At 39.6% G+C, this 15223-nt stretch overlaps 1 protein-coding gene across 1 annotated transcript in view; it reads left to right on the top strand.

The window, feature by feature from the left end:
* Window positions 1–6805, top strand: part of LOC109962865 (coiled-coil domain-containing protein 81) — a 10370-nt gene extending 3565 nt beyond the window's left edge. The window contains exons 8-16 of the mRNA XM_020604941.1: window positions 908–1001; window positions 1507–1653; window positions 2713–2805; window positions 3254–3423; window positions 3520–3598; window positions 4504–4608; window positions 5185–5294; window positions 6140–6265; window positions 6478–6805. Of these exons, the coding sequence (XP_020460597.1) occupies window positions 908–1001; window positions 1507–1653; window positions 2713–2805; window positions 3254–3423; window positions 3520–3598; window positions 4504–4608; window positions 5185–5294; window positions 6140–6265; window positions 6478–6616 (1063 nt within the window). The 3' untranslated portion in view covers window positions 6617–6805. The remainder of the gene's footprint in view (window positions 1–907; window positions 1002–1506; window positions 1654–2712; window positions 2806–3253; window positions 3424–3519; window positions 3599–4503; window positions 4609–5184; window positions 5295–6139; window positions 6266–6477) is intronic.
* Window positions 6806–15223: the final 8418 nt, after the last annotated feature.

Raw genomic sequence — 15223 nt, 5'->3', positions numbered from 1 at the left:
GTCAGTTAGAGCCGAGAGTCCAGTGGTGGTCTTACATTGTTACTGCCCTGAGGCAGATTTCATCTCCATCAATGATGCACAACTACCTGTGGGACAGATTCCTCTTGTGTCATCACTTCCCTGCACTGTCAGTTTTCACACACTTGAATGCACATACAATACCTGTAATCTGAAAAAAACCGTCATTATGAAAATTTTCTCATTTCCTGACAGATTCTTAAACCAAAAATGGGGCCATGTAATTAGAACAGGGAAAATCCCAGTGTTATTTTCTATGTTGTTGCAAGCCCAGCAAGACCCCACTGTAGTGAATTTCAGTGCCACAAAAATGACAGTAATAACTAAATCCATCCATCCATTAACTACATGGAGCCAATTCCATCTAAGGTACACCCTGGACAGGTCACCAGTCTGTCACAGTGCTGACACATAGAGACAGACAGACAGGCAATTTAGAGTCACCAGTCAGTTAAACCTGCACGTCTTTGGACTATGGGAGGAAGCTGCAGTACCTGCAAGAAACCTGAAACTTTATACAAGACATTGCATGGGAACCAGCCAGAGCATCATCATCAATATTTGCTTTTCCAATTTTTTTTCAAAAGAAATAATTTTGATGAACCCACTGCAATTACTAAAACAAATAAATCAATCAATCGTTATTCTTTTTTAATTCAGCTGGCCAGGCTCTGTTAACTTGGTATACTAAGACCTATTTCTGTTTCAGTAACACAACCCAAATAGCTTTGTGTAATCTTTTGGAAGGATCTGACACATAATGTGTAAAATTAACAAAATCAACATAACAAGCGGCCAACAATTTTACACCAAATTGCATATGTACAAGCTAGGAGTCATTGATTTCATTTACAGTATGCATCAATAAACAGTGTGTTTCCAATCCCAGGCCCACCACCTCTATCTCACCACGAGAGGTCAGCCCCAAACTGGAGGAACATCGTGTGAATGCCAGCTGCTCTGACCACACCCGTGCTGGACAGGTGTGTGAGTGTAGGTGCACTCATGTATTTGTGTACTTTAGGTGTCTAATTGTAGCTGTGGTCTAGTTTTCCTGGTGGTCTCTAAAATCTCTCCTGGTGTAGTGACTAGGAAGTTGGATTGAAATTAAATGTTATTTACTAGCAGTTTGGTTTTATTGAGTAGAAAACATACTATTAGCATAAGCTCCAGCCTTCTGAGACCTTTTAAGGGAGCTCAGGTCTTTGAGAGTTGTGTATGTTATTCTCAAATCACAAAATAATATATTGAGCACAAAAATGTGTTATACACTTTTTAAAAAGCTATAATCAATATTTTTATAATAACAATGGATCAATGTGAAAGCGCTTATACATTGTGACAAAGCCACAGAGAATTTTCACAAACTTTTCTGTCTTTTCAACCGCAACCTCATTGTTTTGGTTTCTTCTCACCCCTTACATGAAGTTTTCAGCAGGGAGCAGTTTTGCCAGTCATGTCATCTACCTTGTGGCTTTGTCACTATAGGAGCTGTGCTACTTGTGTATGCAGCGAATCCAAAAAAATGCTGCAGTGTACCTGAGGGAGCAGCAGCAGGAAGAGGAGCAAGCTCAGGAGAAACTTCTACTGCTTAAAGAACAACAGAGAGACAAGCAGCTTATGGAGGAAGAACTGGTATGCATGAATGACAGATGACAATATGCATGTCCAGTATGAGCTAAATGCTAGCATCAGCACGCAAAAACATCTTCACAATGACAATGCCAACACTGATCTTTAGCAGGTACAGTGATTACTGTACCTGCTAAACTGTACTGGTTTATTGTGTTATGGTGTAGCACGCTAACATACTTTGGCCAAAGTATTCTGTAAATGTAAATATTCTCTTAAAAGTGTGTAAAATGCTTGAACAGTGTCACCATACCTTTTATTGCATTTCATTTTGGCCATTGGCTTTGGTCAAAGTACTGTTAGCTGCAGCTTACATAAGGTGATTTTTAAGTGTTCTGGGAAATTTCTGTGGTTTTTAGTCATGAAAAAAGGAATCAGAAAACAAAAAAACATATTCAGCCCAAATTGGTTCAGGAACTCATCAGCACACAGAATAAGGAAAATCTCAAAAATACACAATTACAAACAGTACTTGCATTACATTGCATTGCATTAACATGTAATAAATCTATTTTCAAGATTTTGTTTATCCATGTGCTGCCAATTTTTCTTAATCGGAAAACAAACAATACAAAGACTGAAGATATAGAAACTGTTGGGTGCACATAGCCAAAAATAGAAGAGATAAAACTCAAATCATCATGTCAAAACAACATAAAAGCAGCAGTAAAAACTTTAATAAATTAAAAAAAAAAACAGCTCAGCAATGGAGGAGTTAAGGGTGGTTCCAGACTTGCTGGGGCCAGAAAGCTAAGAAGCCTGAGAAGCCTCCATCCCCTTTGCAGCACTGGGAAAGAGGTGTGGGACCTGTGGGTAATTATATCTCAAAACAAATTAGCTAAATGCATGTTATTTTGCCAGTATTATTTCATGGCTCAGCAGAAAACAGATCAGACTCTAATACAGATCAGAATGTCCCTAAGATTCAAATAAGGGGCAAAAGAAACTGCCCTCTGAAAAAATTCACCTTTTATCCTGGTGAGCATGTCACGCTCTCAGAATACTGCTTCTTTTTCAGCCAATATGATGAAAACGCATCAGTGTTTGTGTGCTCGTATGCAGGCAAAGCTGAATGAGCAACGTGAGAATGCAAAGCAGATTGCTTCATTCAACCTGCAAATGTCTGAGAAGAAAGAGAAGACTCCTGTGTACCCTGTGAGTAAAACCTGGTGCGGCTACCAGCTGTTACTCAAGTTAGCCTATGGTTGTAAATGTTTACTAAGCTATGCATCACACATTAGAAACTAGTTACTACATAGAAAGATTAATTTTTACTAAATATTTACACCTACAATCTGGCAGGTGTAATTTTACATACAGTACTGTTAGGTAGCTAAGTGCACTAGGAAACTGACAGAACTAAAGTTAGTGTGCTGATGTATGACCTCGTCCTGTGACTGCTTCAGAATAAAAATTGCCCCATGTTTTCCAGTTGAATGCTTTTATTGTGAAACAGCAACAGTAGGCGCAGTAAGTGAATACAGCTCTGTATTATATAGAAGGACTATTACATTAAAAACACTTCAGACTTCGTGTCATTCTCTACATCTTTTTAGTGTAATAGTGGCTTGTTAAAATTCAGCATTTTCTCTGGGCTGTCTAGACTTCATTCATCTTTCTGGCTCGGCCCCTCACTCCTGCCAGGAGGATTCAGCAGCATCGTTACATGAACGATCTTCAGAGCCAGATAGAAAGTCAGCGGCAGCTCAAGGCTCAGGATCAGCAGAGCCGCATTCTTATGGAGCGTCTAGACAACGACCACCTGGCCCAGGAGTGAGTCTGTAACAGAGCCACTGCTCAGGCATTTCAGCTCATCATCTGTTGTGATAACTAGTGTGTCAAATGGTGTATTATGTGTGTGTGTCTTAGGATAGCTTTGCAGAAGGCTCAGCAGCTCCAGCAGAAATATGAGAAAACTAAGAATTACAAAAGGGCTCTGGATACTCAGGCAAGAAAATATGTTGTATAGTTGGTTTCATTATGTCTCACTCTGGTTAACAACAGCTCTGTTGTTTAAACATCCCCTTCAATATTCCCCTTTGATGCTGCTGATTTTGCAGAGTCCCACCATCAACATGAGATGATGAATGTCCACATGTGCTGTTGTTCAGGTTGAGGAAGGTCATACTGTTGGTCAAAGGAAGGCAGCAGAGGCTACCGCACCCATCCTGCCTTTCAAGGGCATGAGTGCAGTCACACAAACCACTTCAAGCCTGTTTTCAAATGTTCTTTTCCCACAAGCCCCAGTGTATGGCAGCATGGGTAGAAACCTCCTAAATCTGCCATGGTAATGGAGGCCCAACACACATGAAGATATTATATGTCTTTTGTGTGTTGTCACAGCAAACAAGCAAAAACAAATAGGCACTAAATGCTGCTATATAACCATATTAAACAGGATGTGGTTTATTGCACCCAAAGGTGTCAGGGTCACATTATGCTATTAAACTTCCTGTACAATAAAACGGTTATGCCAGCTTACAGTTCCCATTACAAACTCAACAACAGGAAAAACAAGAAATAGCCCCAGTAACAAACAAGCACAGATTACATCTGTAGGGTTTCAGTTATTTACTATAGTTACTGGATTAAAATAACAGGTGTGTATATATACAACTGAAAGTTTGGAAATGGCCTTGCTGTGGCGCAACTACTCATCTTAATTAGAGTTTGTACAAGTGTATTGAAGTCAGGTGTAATTTCTAAGTTTGTGCAGCAGAGCTGACACATCTGGATATCTTGAGCTATTAAATTTCATTAATCATTTTAATAAAACACACGGTCCAGGGGTGTATTATGCCAGTCTGCTCTATAGTAAACTTACATCTGAGATGAGTCTGTTCTGCTTTTTAGGTGGGCAATAAGAAGTCCACAGGCCCTCCAGAGTACCAGCCTGACAACTCAGGGCTCAACCTCTGTGACACAGATAATGCAGAGAGCCGGGAGACGGCACAGAAGGTTACCACGGTTTCTTATTGCTGCCATAAACCTTGCTTTATTTTTGTGGTCTCATGCAGCTGTGAGAAATAACCGTAGCCATAGTTTCATGTTGCAGCTGGTTAAGGTGTAGCTCATTTTAAATACTTACAATAGTATAGTTTAAACTCTATAAATACATCATACTCTACTTGTTGGTCCAATGGTTGGTTTGAAAATATTTTTTATAATATTAATATTATATTATTAGAGTAAATACTAACTACAGGTGTGTCTGATAGTAGTGAAGTAAAAAGTAAAGTATTTCAACATGAAATGTGGTGAACTTGTAGTATAAAGTAAATACACGTGAACAAATCAAGAACATCAGAATTCATGAAGTACAGTGCTTGAGTAAATGTAATTTGTTGCTTTCCACCTTTATCATCATTATTATTATTATTTAAATGAATTAATGTTTTTGTTTTGGCTGCCATACTATTTGTTTGGGCTGCCATACTTACAGATATTCTCAGATTTGTTGGGATGTCTTGTTTTTAAATTGATCTACTGTATGTTGGAGTTGATATGATGTAATTCTACTGTGTATGTTGGCAGCTGTTTCAGGCAAACTTCAGTGCTGCCACCCAGAGGAAGAAGGAAAAACTGCTCAACCGCCAGGCACGGCTGGAGAAAGAGGAGGAAATGCTCAAACATAACAAAATGGAGTGAGTAAAGGAAGGGGCAAACGGCAGAAATAATGGGGCATCATATTCTTCTCTTACTTTTAGTCAGATTCACAAATTTGTCTTACCTGCACAAACCTGTTGAAAAATCACTTGTTTCATTGCTTGACTGTCGGGGAGATTTCATCACTGCCATAATCAATGTTCCTAAAAATGTTATATATGAGTTTAAAAAAATCTAACTGTGGAGCTTCAAGTCTGTTGTCAGAAATCAGGAAACTAAACCTGAACAACTTCACCAGCGTTAATAGTTGCATTAGATGATCCAAAACAAATAGAAAAGGTTATCTACTAATATATCTGTCTGTGACATCAAAGCTGCTATATAGTGACAGAAATAAGGAGGGACTGGTTCAGGCTAAATGAAGTTAGATAAATATACAGACATCTTTCTAATCACACAAAGGCATCTTTCTAAAGCAAAGCACCCAACAATCACAACAGTCACTGAGGTATTAATGTAGACAGCATTACTGCACACAGTAGATGATGATGTGCTGTCAGGTGTTATAACAGATGATACAGGATACAAAATACTAAAATCGAAAAATCACTGTCAGCATTATCTTTAACCTCCATTCAGATTGAGCCACACGTGTTTTCTCCTTGCGACAAAAGGAAGTCTATCTCTTCATGAGTCGTATGACAGACCTCAACCTCTTGTGAATTTTGTTTGCACATAACAGAAATTCTAAGTATGAGAAAACTGGTGAATGACACAAAATCTACCACTTAACAATTAATATGTTCATATGACTGGGTCTTGCATGAGGCCCATTGTTTTTCTGTAAAAACTGTGACATTTTGTCTTTCTTATTCTGTTCCAGGCTAATATTAGACCGCATTAGTCGTTTTGAGAAAAAGCGGGACATCGGTAAGTCATTAGAGGACGAATGGAGTCGCAGTGTGAAACTCAAACATCAGCGTGAGGAAGAGGAGCAGCGCTTCTTGAGGTGCGTGGATGTAGTATCACCTTGATCAGCCATTCGTGGATGATTTTACCTGTGATTTTACCTTTTTTTTCCATAAATTCAAGATGGTAATAGGCTGCTGATACATTGGTGCATCATTAAAGTCTCATTATGTTTCACATTGGGTTTATTCTGAGTAAATGCTCTCCTGATTTCTAGCATTCATAATCTTCATTCTGTCTCCTTATGGTCAGGTCTGCTGGTCAGCTTCTGGTAGATCAGCTTGCTCAGTACAAGCGCTGCTCCAAGTGTAACAGGAGGACCACCAACTTTGGGGAGAGCAACATCTGGAAAGAGTCTCACTACTTCTCTGGCTCACAGTTCATGATCTGATGATCTGTGGCTTACAGCAGCACTCGCAACCTAAAAAAACCTCAACCCTGACAACCCATCATATGATCACTAAAGATTAACATAAGTGTGATGTACTTGGATGTAATGGTGTGCAGTATGTGTTATTTTGTGTTTACTGTGAGATTTATTCTTGCTTCTTTCCTGAAGCAGTCTTTGAATTCCTGGTTGTTTCTGGTACTTTCTATTGTGAAAACAAATAAATAAACATGTACATTTCTTCTTGGTCATTTAGTTTGGTTCGGAGCATGTGTGTGTTAATGGGAGACAGTGTATTTTTTGAGACAAGCTGGATTAAACTAACCACTAAATACTGTACCTATAGTGGTTAGCATGCAGGTGGGACTCACTTCACTTGCAGTTAAGAATCCTCTTTATTGGGTGCAGTCTACATGGATTATAAAACCAGGCCATGTTGTCACCTTCGATTTGTAAAAAAAAAATAAATAAATAAAAAAAATCTGCTTAGGGAAAGTAAAAAACCTACAGTATGGCTGGTATTGTTAAAAGGGATTTTTCTTTAGATTCATTACAGCTTATACTTTGAATATTCATAGTTTAGACCATTACAATTACACAATAGTGGAAAAAACACTACTTACATTTCCTGTTTTTGTCCATGGACATTATTAGCTTTGAACCTGTCCTATATATGACCATGAAAAATTATGGTAAAGTTGTCTATGCCACAATAAATACAGAAAGGTACATAGAGATGAAAAGCAACAAGGCCCAAGTTGGTGAGGACAGAAAGAGGAAAACAAATAATTACAAATCATTGTGGATTTCTTCATAAATCACAGAGTGAATAAAGTGGTAAATACAAGACGATAAGGATGAAAGAAGGTATAGTATGTGACTTGGATATGAGAGGATGGTTTCATGCAGTGGAGTTACTATAGATAATAAATGTTGTGTGGCACAATCATGACAACAATCTTCTGGCAGTAATCCCGGTTCTCTGTGAAACCAGAACTCCCTGAGCTCATGAAGGCATTTGTATTGAAACACATGCACAAAAAATTGCTGCATACATTGACTAACTTACCAACCAAAAGATTCTGTCCCCAAAGGATGTGTGTATCTGTGGCAGTATGTGTATATACTATAAGAACAGAATCAGAATCAGTACAGTCCAGAATCAGATTTCACACATACTGTATCTGCAGTATTCTGCAGGTCACTGAAGTACTTTGAAAGCACTACTTTACCTTGCAGTGTTCAGGTATATCATAAAAAAATACAAATAAGAGTCAAAGACACTGTTATATCTGTGCCAAGCTGCAGTTCTGAACCAACTTTACGTGAAACATCCTCAAGAATTCACCGTCAACAACAAACGTTACTCATTAGTTCCTCCCCTGCCTCAAGTGTTTTCTATGTTGTGTATGAATCACCCATCTCCTGCAAAGTCTTGTATTGTGTTGTATTAGTTATTTAACAAGTCCTTGTTGACTCAGTTGATTTTCCACTACTCTGAAAACCCAAGAAGACTTGTGTGAGATTGACCCATGAAGAACTGGGGACAAGAGTGAACATGCAGGACAGTCAAAAAGAGCCCCAAATCTGGATTGACCATTTCCTCTACACAATACCTAATGGAAGATGTTGTAAGCAACAAACATTAATTAATTGTAACAGACTAATTCATTAAATAACTATTCTTCAAAACTGTCAGAACTATCAGATGGATTTCCATGGAAGTTGATACAGCTATGCATGGTCCCCAGAAGATCAATCATAGTGTTTTTATGTACAACTGATGATCAGAAAAAGCAAAAAGACTTTTTTTCAAGGATAGGGCCGGTAATTTTTTGTCATTTTGTTGTTCTTCCATCTGTTTCTTTCTCCCTGCCCTCAGCTTTTCCTTTGTGTGTGTGTGTGTGTGTGTGTGTGTGTGTGTTTCTGGATTCCCATGCTAGTAGATCTAATGGATATCCATCCTAGTTTTACTGGCAAGCTGAATGTGGTTGGCTTTTTGACAACTAGTGTCCAAGTGTGATTTCAGATCCAGATGTTCCCATCCTGCCCACACGCCATCCCACAATGACCAGAGGATAATCCCCATAAACCAAACATTGTGAGAGAATGACAACTATAATCTAGCATGTGATCTGGTGTTTACACTGTGAGGGAATCTAATGGATAAAGACAGTGTTTGAAAGCCCACTGAAGCAAGCCTTATAATGTAGGCAATATGGTTCTAAATAATAAAATTCAATACACATAGTTCTGACACTGTTACAGTGATTACTGTTTCACCATCTGGGTCAGGATGACATGACATTCAAAATAGATTCTTTGAAGCTCCATTAATCAATACTTTTATATTAACAATTGATGAAAAGCTAAATGAAGATCCAAGAATCTGAAAGACAATAATGATTTGGGGAAAACCATCTGAAGTGCAATCTGTCATTGATTAGTAATTTTCAGCGTATCTGAGAACAAAAGTTGTTTCCTGAAATGAAACCAGTGCAAGTCAGAGCCCAGTAACAATCACGCCTGCTCCCTTAGCCCCTTAACAATGTGTCTTACATCTGAACACGTGAGTGCACACATGCACTCTGTCTTTCTGTCTCCCACAGCCCCACACACAAGCAAAGGACAAATCATGTCTCACACTCTGCAAATCAAAAACTCATCATGTTCTGAATAATATCCTTCTACTTTAGTGAGGTTCCCTCCTTTCCTGTGCCTCTTCGGGTCATAACATACATCCTAATAGTTCACACATGAATACCCTCAACACATACACATGCAATACATGCAAAGAAATGATTTTTACTGTTACTTAAGGGCAGCGCTCTTTGGACAAAACTTCTTCATTCCCTTTCCCTCCCTTTTTATCTCTATCTCTTCCTCTTCTTTCTTCTTTTTACATTCTCTAACCAGCGTAGCCGTTTTCCTTTCTCTCTGTTTCTCCTTATTATTCTCTACATTATCTTTGATCAGTTTACTTCTACATCAATTTGTTCCCACCTGGACTATTTCTCTTCTATCTCCCTTTCATCTCTCTGTTTGTTTGCCTGTCTCCATCGTATTATCTGAGGTTCCTGTTTACCTAATACAACACAAGTGTTCAGTTACACGCATAAAGACACAGCTGCTGCAGGGAGCCCAGCTTGGCAGCAACACATGCAGATCAGTATGGTTATGTCAATGTATGCGTGCATTGTGGTCTGTGGTACAATGCTGTTAAATTGTCCAGTATGGTACAATACACTCGATACAAGTTCTAAAGCTGACAGCTGCTTCACAGCACTTACACTTAACATAATGACTTCCATATTGAGCAGTAGATAAATTACAGCAATGTTTCTCAGTTATGCTGCCAAGATTATGCATGGTATGTTGTTTTACATTTGCATTTCAAACTCTTCAGATCTAAAATTTGCATCATTTTTCTGTTGAGTGTCTAAACGTGTGCATCTACGTATTTTGTTTGTGTGTTGCTAAGAGGTCAGCCCTCTCTTCTGTTTATGGTCAAACTATGATGGCATGGCCTCTCAGAGCACAAGCAGTGGACATGGGAAGAAGGAGAGAGGGTGACTGGGTAATGGAGAGAAAAAGAGGAGGAGAAAGAGAGAAAAAGAACTTGGTAATGCAGTATAGTTGACAGTCGCTCCAGATTTGTCATGTTTCCCCTAAATTATGTTTTAGAAAGTGTGTTATAAAATATTAATGACCTGCGACCCTCTTCAGGATAAGCAGAAATACTTATCAATAGTGACCCCAAAGCGCACCCCCCACCCACCCACACACACACACACACACACGCTGTGTTTTCATTCCTTGTGGGGACTTTACATTGATATACATTCATTTCCTATGGACTTATCCTAGCCTTAACCATAACCTCTACTTGCCTAGCCCTACCCCGACCCTAACCTTAAACCATGTTGCCGCCCTAAAATTCCTTCCTCGAAGGAAGGCTTGGTTGTTGCTGAAGGATGTAATCACCTTTAACCTGCAACACCTTTCTAAGAAGTATGTTGTAGGCCAACACTGCATGACAGTCATTAAAACATCTGCCTGTTGAATACACTTGCATAACACGCCTTTTTGGCAAACAGTATACACAAATACACAAAAGCACACAGACATGCAGGCTAGTCCTTGTGTCATCACCTGTTAATCAGCTATAGCTCTGCACTTGTTCTGTGTCCTTCAATAACTGAGGCGGAGGCTGTTTCCTGATGTTATGAAGAAACAGGTCCCAATGAGCTGCAGATTCAGCTTGAGTCTGACAGCACAATGTGAAAAATTTGTTTGAGTATTAAAATGATGATTTTTTTAACAGTTTGGCAGATAACAACAGAAAGAGCTGCTCAAGGTTTCACCGTGCTTCAGCTGCACGCAGATCATAGTAAAGATACTGCAGCAGCATGACTGATTACTGCTGCTCTGTCTGAATGCAAACAGCACATTCAGTGTCAATGTGTGTGGGTGGGTGTCCATGTTTGAACAAGATTTAGTACAATACTTCCAGTCTAGCATCCGAATCGTCTGCTAGTAATTAATGGAGTCTTGATAGATGTGAACAGCTGGGGAATGGAGGGAAAGAAAAATAGAGATGGAGATAATGTTGATAATCTGCCAAAAACAAGGACTAAGGTCACTCTGCATATGTGTGTGTGTGTGTGTGTGTGTGTTGTGCACCCATATTTGCAAGGACCTACACTTGACAGGTTGCAGAAAACATATCACATTATGAGGATACTTAGTTTCTCATATCATTAGCATTTTAATTTAGGGATTAATTTAAAATGTGTTGAAGTTGATTCTGACACTATACAAAGGCCACTGGATTAATATAGCACTGAAGTGCTACATTAATAAAATTATATATAACATAACATGATTACTCACTGCCTACAAGCCCAGCCAACTTGGCTGCAAGCCATTTTTGCACAGCCCACTGATCCAAGCTGTACATTATGCATTCAACAACATGCAACCCCATCTTGAGATTACAGTAAAAACCCTCAGTGATTTGCAATCATTACTCTTTCAAAAAACATGTCCATGTGCATGTGCACCTATTTTAGTCAAAAAATGTTTTAAAATTCAGTTTTTTATGTGAATTATGTTGTTGGGGGAGAGCACCTGTTGTTTGCACTGCAGTTAAACAAAAAGTATGACAAACCCGTGCAACATTTGAGTATAAAAATATTACTTAGTCTCCAAGTAAGTAAGTAAAATTTGTAACATACAAGTATTTTCTGATTATTTCTGGGCCAACCATTAAATTAAAATTCCTTGTTAAGATACACCATGGGAAGAGGAAATATTTTACAGGTGTCATGCACACTAGATGGAAGAAACTACACAGGGCACAGACAGGAAAAAAGAAAACCCCTGAATCTAAAACTGACCGGATGATACTGTATGAAGTACCAGAATAACACTGGAACATTATTCACTCTCATAAAAATATGGAAAACCCCTTTCCACAATGACGCAGAGGTCTCCCTCCTGCTGTGAACACACCCCTTCCCACACGGATGTTCTCATTAACTCAACATTCTCCGCACTTCCTGATGGCCAGAGATTGTGCCCTGGTTCAAGGTTACAATGGCAACTGCTGTTTCGTGGGAGAAGTAGTGTCTGGGGACAGTGAGTGGTCAAATGATGGCTGCAGAGGAATGTCTGCTGTGGACATAGGCAGACTGCACAGAAAGATGTCTGTAAACATGCTTTTGAGGGCAATGATAGCCAGCAGGTATAATATAAACCATGTTCACTGTCTTAGGGAAGCATGTGGGTACTGGGCAAAATAAATACGTAAACCTAATGATGGCACTAGATCAAAACTCAAGGGTCACCAAAGTTACAATTCATTTTTAAGTGCCTGCACCAAATATCTTGGCAATCCATCAAATGATTGTTGAGATTTCATAAAACTTTTTCTGACAAAATTGGAAAGATCAACTGTCTAATGAGAAAAAATGTTAATGCTCTGATGATCGATTAAAATCTTTGCGAGACGGGTAACTAAAAACAATAAAACTGTTAAACTGTTTGCTGTAGCACAACAGTCTCCATGATGGTTCCTCCTGACAAACACCAGAGAGAGTAACTCTGCTTCTAACTGTGAAGATGGTCATTGTCATGACAAACACTTCAACTCTTACTCCCATCATTTTCATTCTACACACCTCCCACACAGACACACAGATCCTTGTTTGTGCCAGTTACCAGGTTCCTACACAGACCTTTATTTTTGAGGGACCTTAACCATAACCATTACTTGCCTAACCCTAACCCTACTCTAAACCAACGCTCTAACTTTACACCACATCGTTTTCATAAAATTTGACAAACTACAGCATGGGGACCAGCCTCCGGTCCCCACAAGTGACGCTGGTACCCCCACAGCTAGTGTGTTCCCAGTTTCCCATCTCTACAAGTATAGAAAACCAAGACCACACACACGGACACATACACATACACACACAGGGAGAGAGAGAGGTCCCCTGCAGTACAACGGAGATAAATGGGTCTGGACCAGAGAAATGGAGATCATTTCATCAACAGAAGTGCAGAGGGGCACACTTGTGGTCTGCTGGGTATTTATTATGGACAGATATTGGTATGTTGACAGTTTCTATGTTCAAGTTCGTGTCATGTGGTGACATCACTTCTGCCTGGCTAGAAAAGTTTAACCTTTGACCTCTGAGCTGTGATATCATCAGAAATATGGAACAGTGAATAAAAAGGGAGAAATAAATGGATACTGTTACTGTGAGAAGTGGCAGCATAACAGGAAGCCTGCAGCTGAATAACAGTCATTGTTCTGCTGGTGTTCAGGGTTAACTGAGTCACACAGATGAGACCAACATGCACTGTCCCTGCAGCACAGATGAATGCTGTGCATTCCTGTGCAGCATGTTGGCCTTTCCCCTTACATTATACCACATACTGAACCACTTGTTGCTCCCTAAAGTACACGCACACACGCACCTACAGTATTTTGCTGTGGGGCAAGATATTATCTCAAGCTGTGCTTTGTGAGAAATCAGTCTCTCAATGACACATACAGTCTTATGCAAAAGTTTAGGCACCCCTTGATAAATAACAGATTTTGGTGATTTTTTATTTGAACAGATGTTAACACAGTTTCTCTTGGAAATGGAAAAAATGCACAATATTTTCAGCAAACAGTGATGCATAGTTACTTCTTATGCCATAAATTGAACAAAAATAAAAAATAAAAACATTATTATGGCATGGTGCAAAAGTTTGGGCACCCTACACAATCAGTACTTAGTAACACCTCCTCTGGCAGATATCACAGCTTGCAAACACTTTTCATAGCCAGCTAAAAGTCTTTCAATTCTTATACTTGGGATCTTCTCCCATTCTTCCTTGCAAAAGGCTTCTAGTTCTGTAATATTCTGTGGTCGTCTTGCATGCACAGCTCTTTTAAGATCTACCCACAAATTTTCAATGATGTTTAAATCAGGGGACTGTGATGGCCATTCCAAAACCTTCAGCCTGCGTCTCTTGAGGTATTCCATAGTGGATTTCGAGGTATGTTTAGGATCATTGTCCTGTTGTAGAAGCCATCCTCTTTTCAGCTTCAGCTTTTTTACAGATGGTGTGATGTTTGCTTCCAGAATGTGCTGGTATTTAGTGGAATCCATTCGTCCCTCCACCCGTGCAATGTTTCCTGTGCCACTGGCTGCAACACAACCCCAGAGCATGATAGATCCACCCCCATGCTTAATAGTTGGCAAGGTGTTCTTTTCATGAAATGCTGCTCCTTTTTTTCTCCAAACATGCCTTTGCTGATTGTGTCCAAAGAGTTCTATTTTAACTTCATCAGTCCACAGCACTTGTTTCCAAAACGCATCGGGCTTCTGTAGATGTCCTGTTGCATACTTCAGACGTTGGATTTTATGATGGGGACGCAGATAAGGTTTTCTTCTGCTGACTCTTCCATGAAGGCCTTGTCTGTGCAAGCATCGCTGCACAGTGGAACGGTGCACCACCACTCCTGAGTCTGCTAAATCTTCCTGCAGGATTTTTGCAGTCAAATGGGGGTTTTGATTTGTCTTTCTGACCAGCATACGAGCAGTTCTGTCCGAGAGTTTTCTTGGTCTTCCAGATCTCATCTTGACCTCCACAGTTCCCCTGATCTGCCATCTCTTAATTACATTTCTTACTGTGGAAACTGCAAGCTGACAACGCTTTGCTATCTTCTTGTAGCCTTCTCCTGCATTGTGGGCATCAATAACTTTCATTTTCAGGGTCTTACACAGCTGCTTAGAGGAACCCATGGTTGCTGGGTGTCCGCAAGTGTGTGCACAAGGTTTGAAGAGTCAAAGTATTTGTACAGCTTTGAAATTGGCATTTACCAATGACAGCTGTTGCTGTGCATCAGATCTAACGAGCTGATTAAGGTCTGAAACCTTGTGAGAGACTTTGAGACTCTGGAACTCTTAGGGATACAGTTTCAAGAAAGAATATACTTTGCTCAGAGTGCAACAATCCCTGGATGACAGCCCCATTCTTTATGAACACACGCAGGATTTAAAGATGGATTGCATTCACAGGAATTCCTGATATCTGGGGTCTATCTGT

This window comes from Monopterus albus, unplaced genomic scaffold (genome assembly GCF_001952655.1).
Source record: "Monopterus albus unplaced genomic scaffold, M_albus_1.0 scaffold4.1, whole genome shotgun sequence".
NCBI classification, from domain to species: Eukaryota; Metazoa; Chordata; class Actinopteri; order Synbranchiformes; family Synbranchidae; genus Monopterus; species Monopterus albus.
Note: the sequence above shows the minus strand (reverse complement) of the source record. Positions and strands in the feature narration are given on the sequence as shown.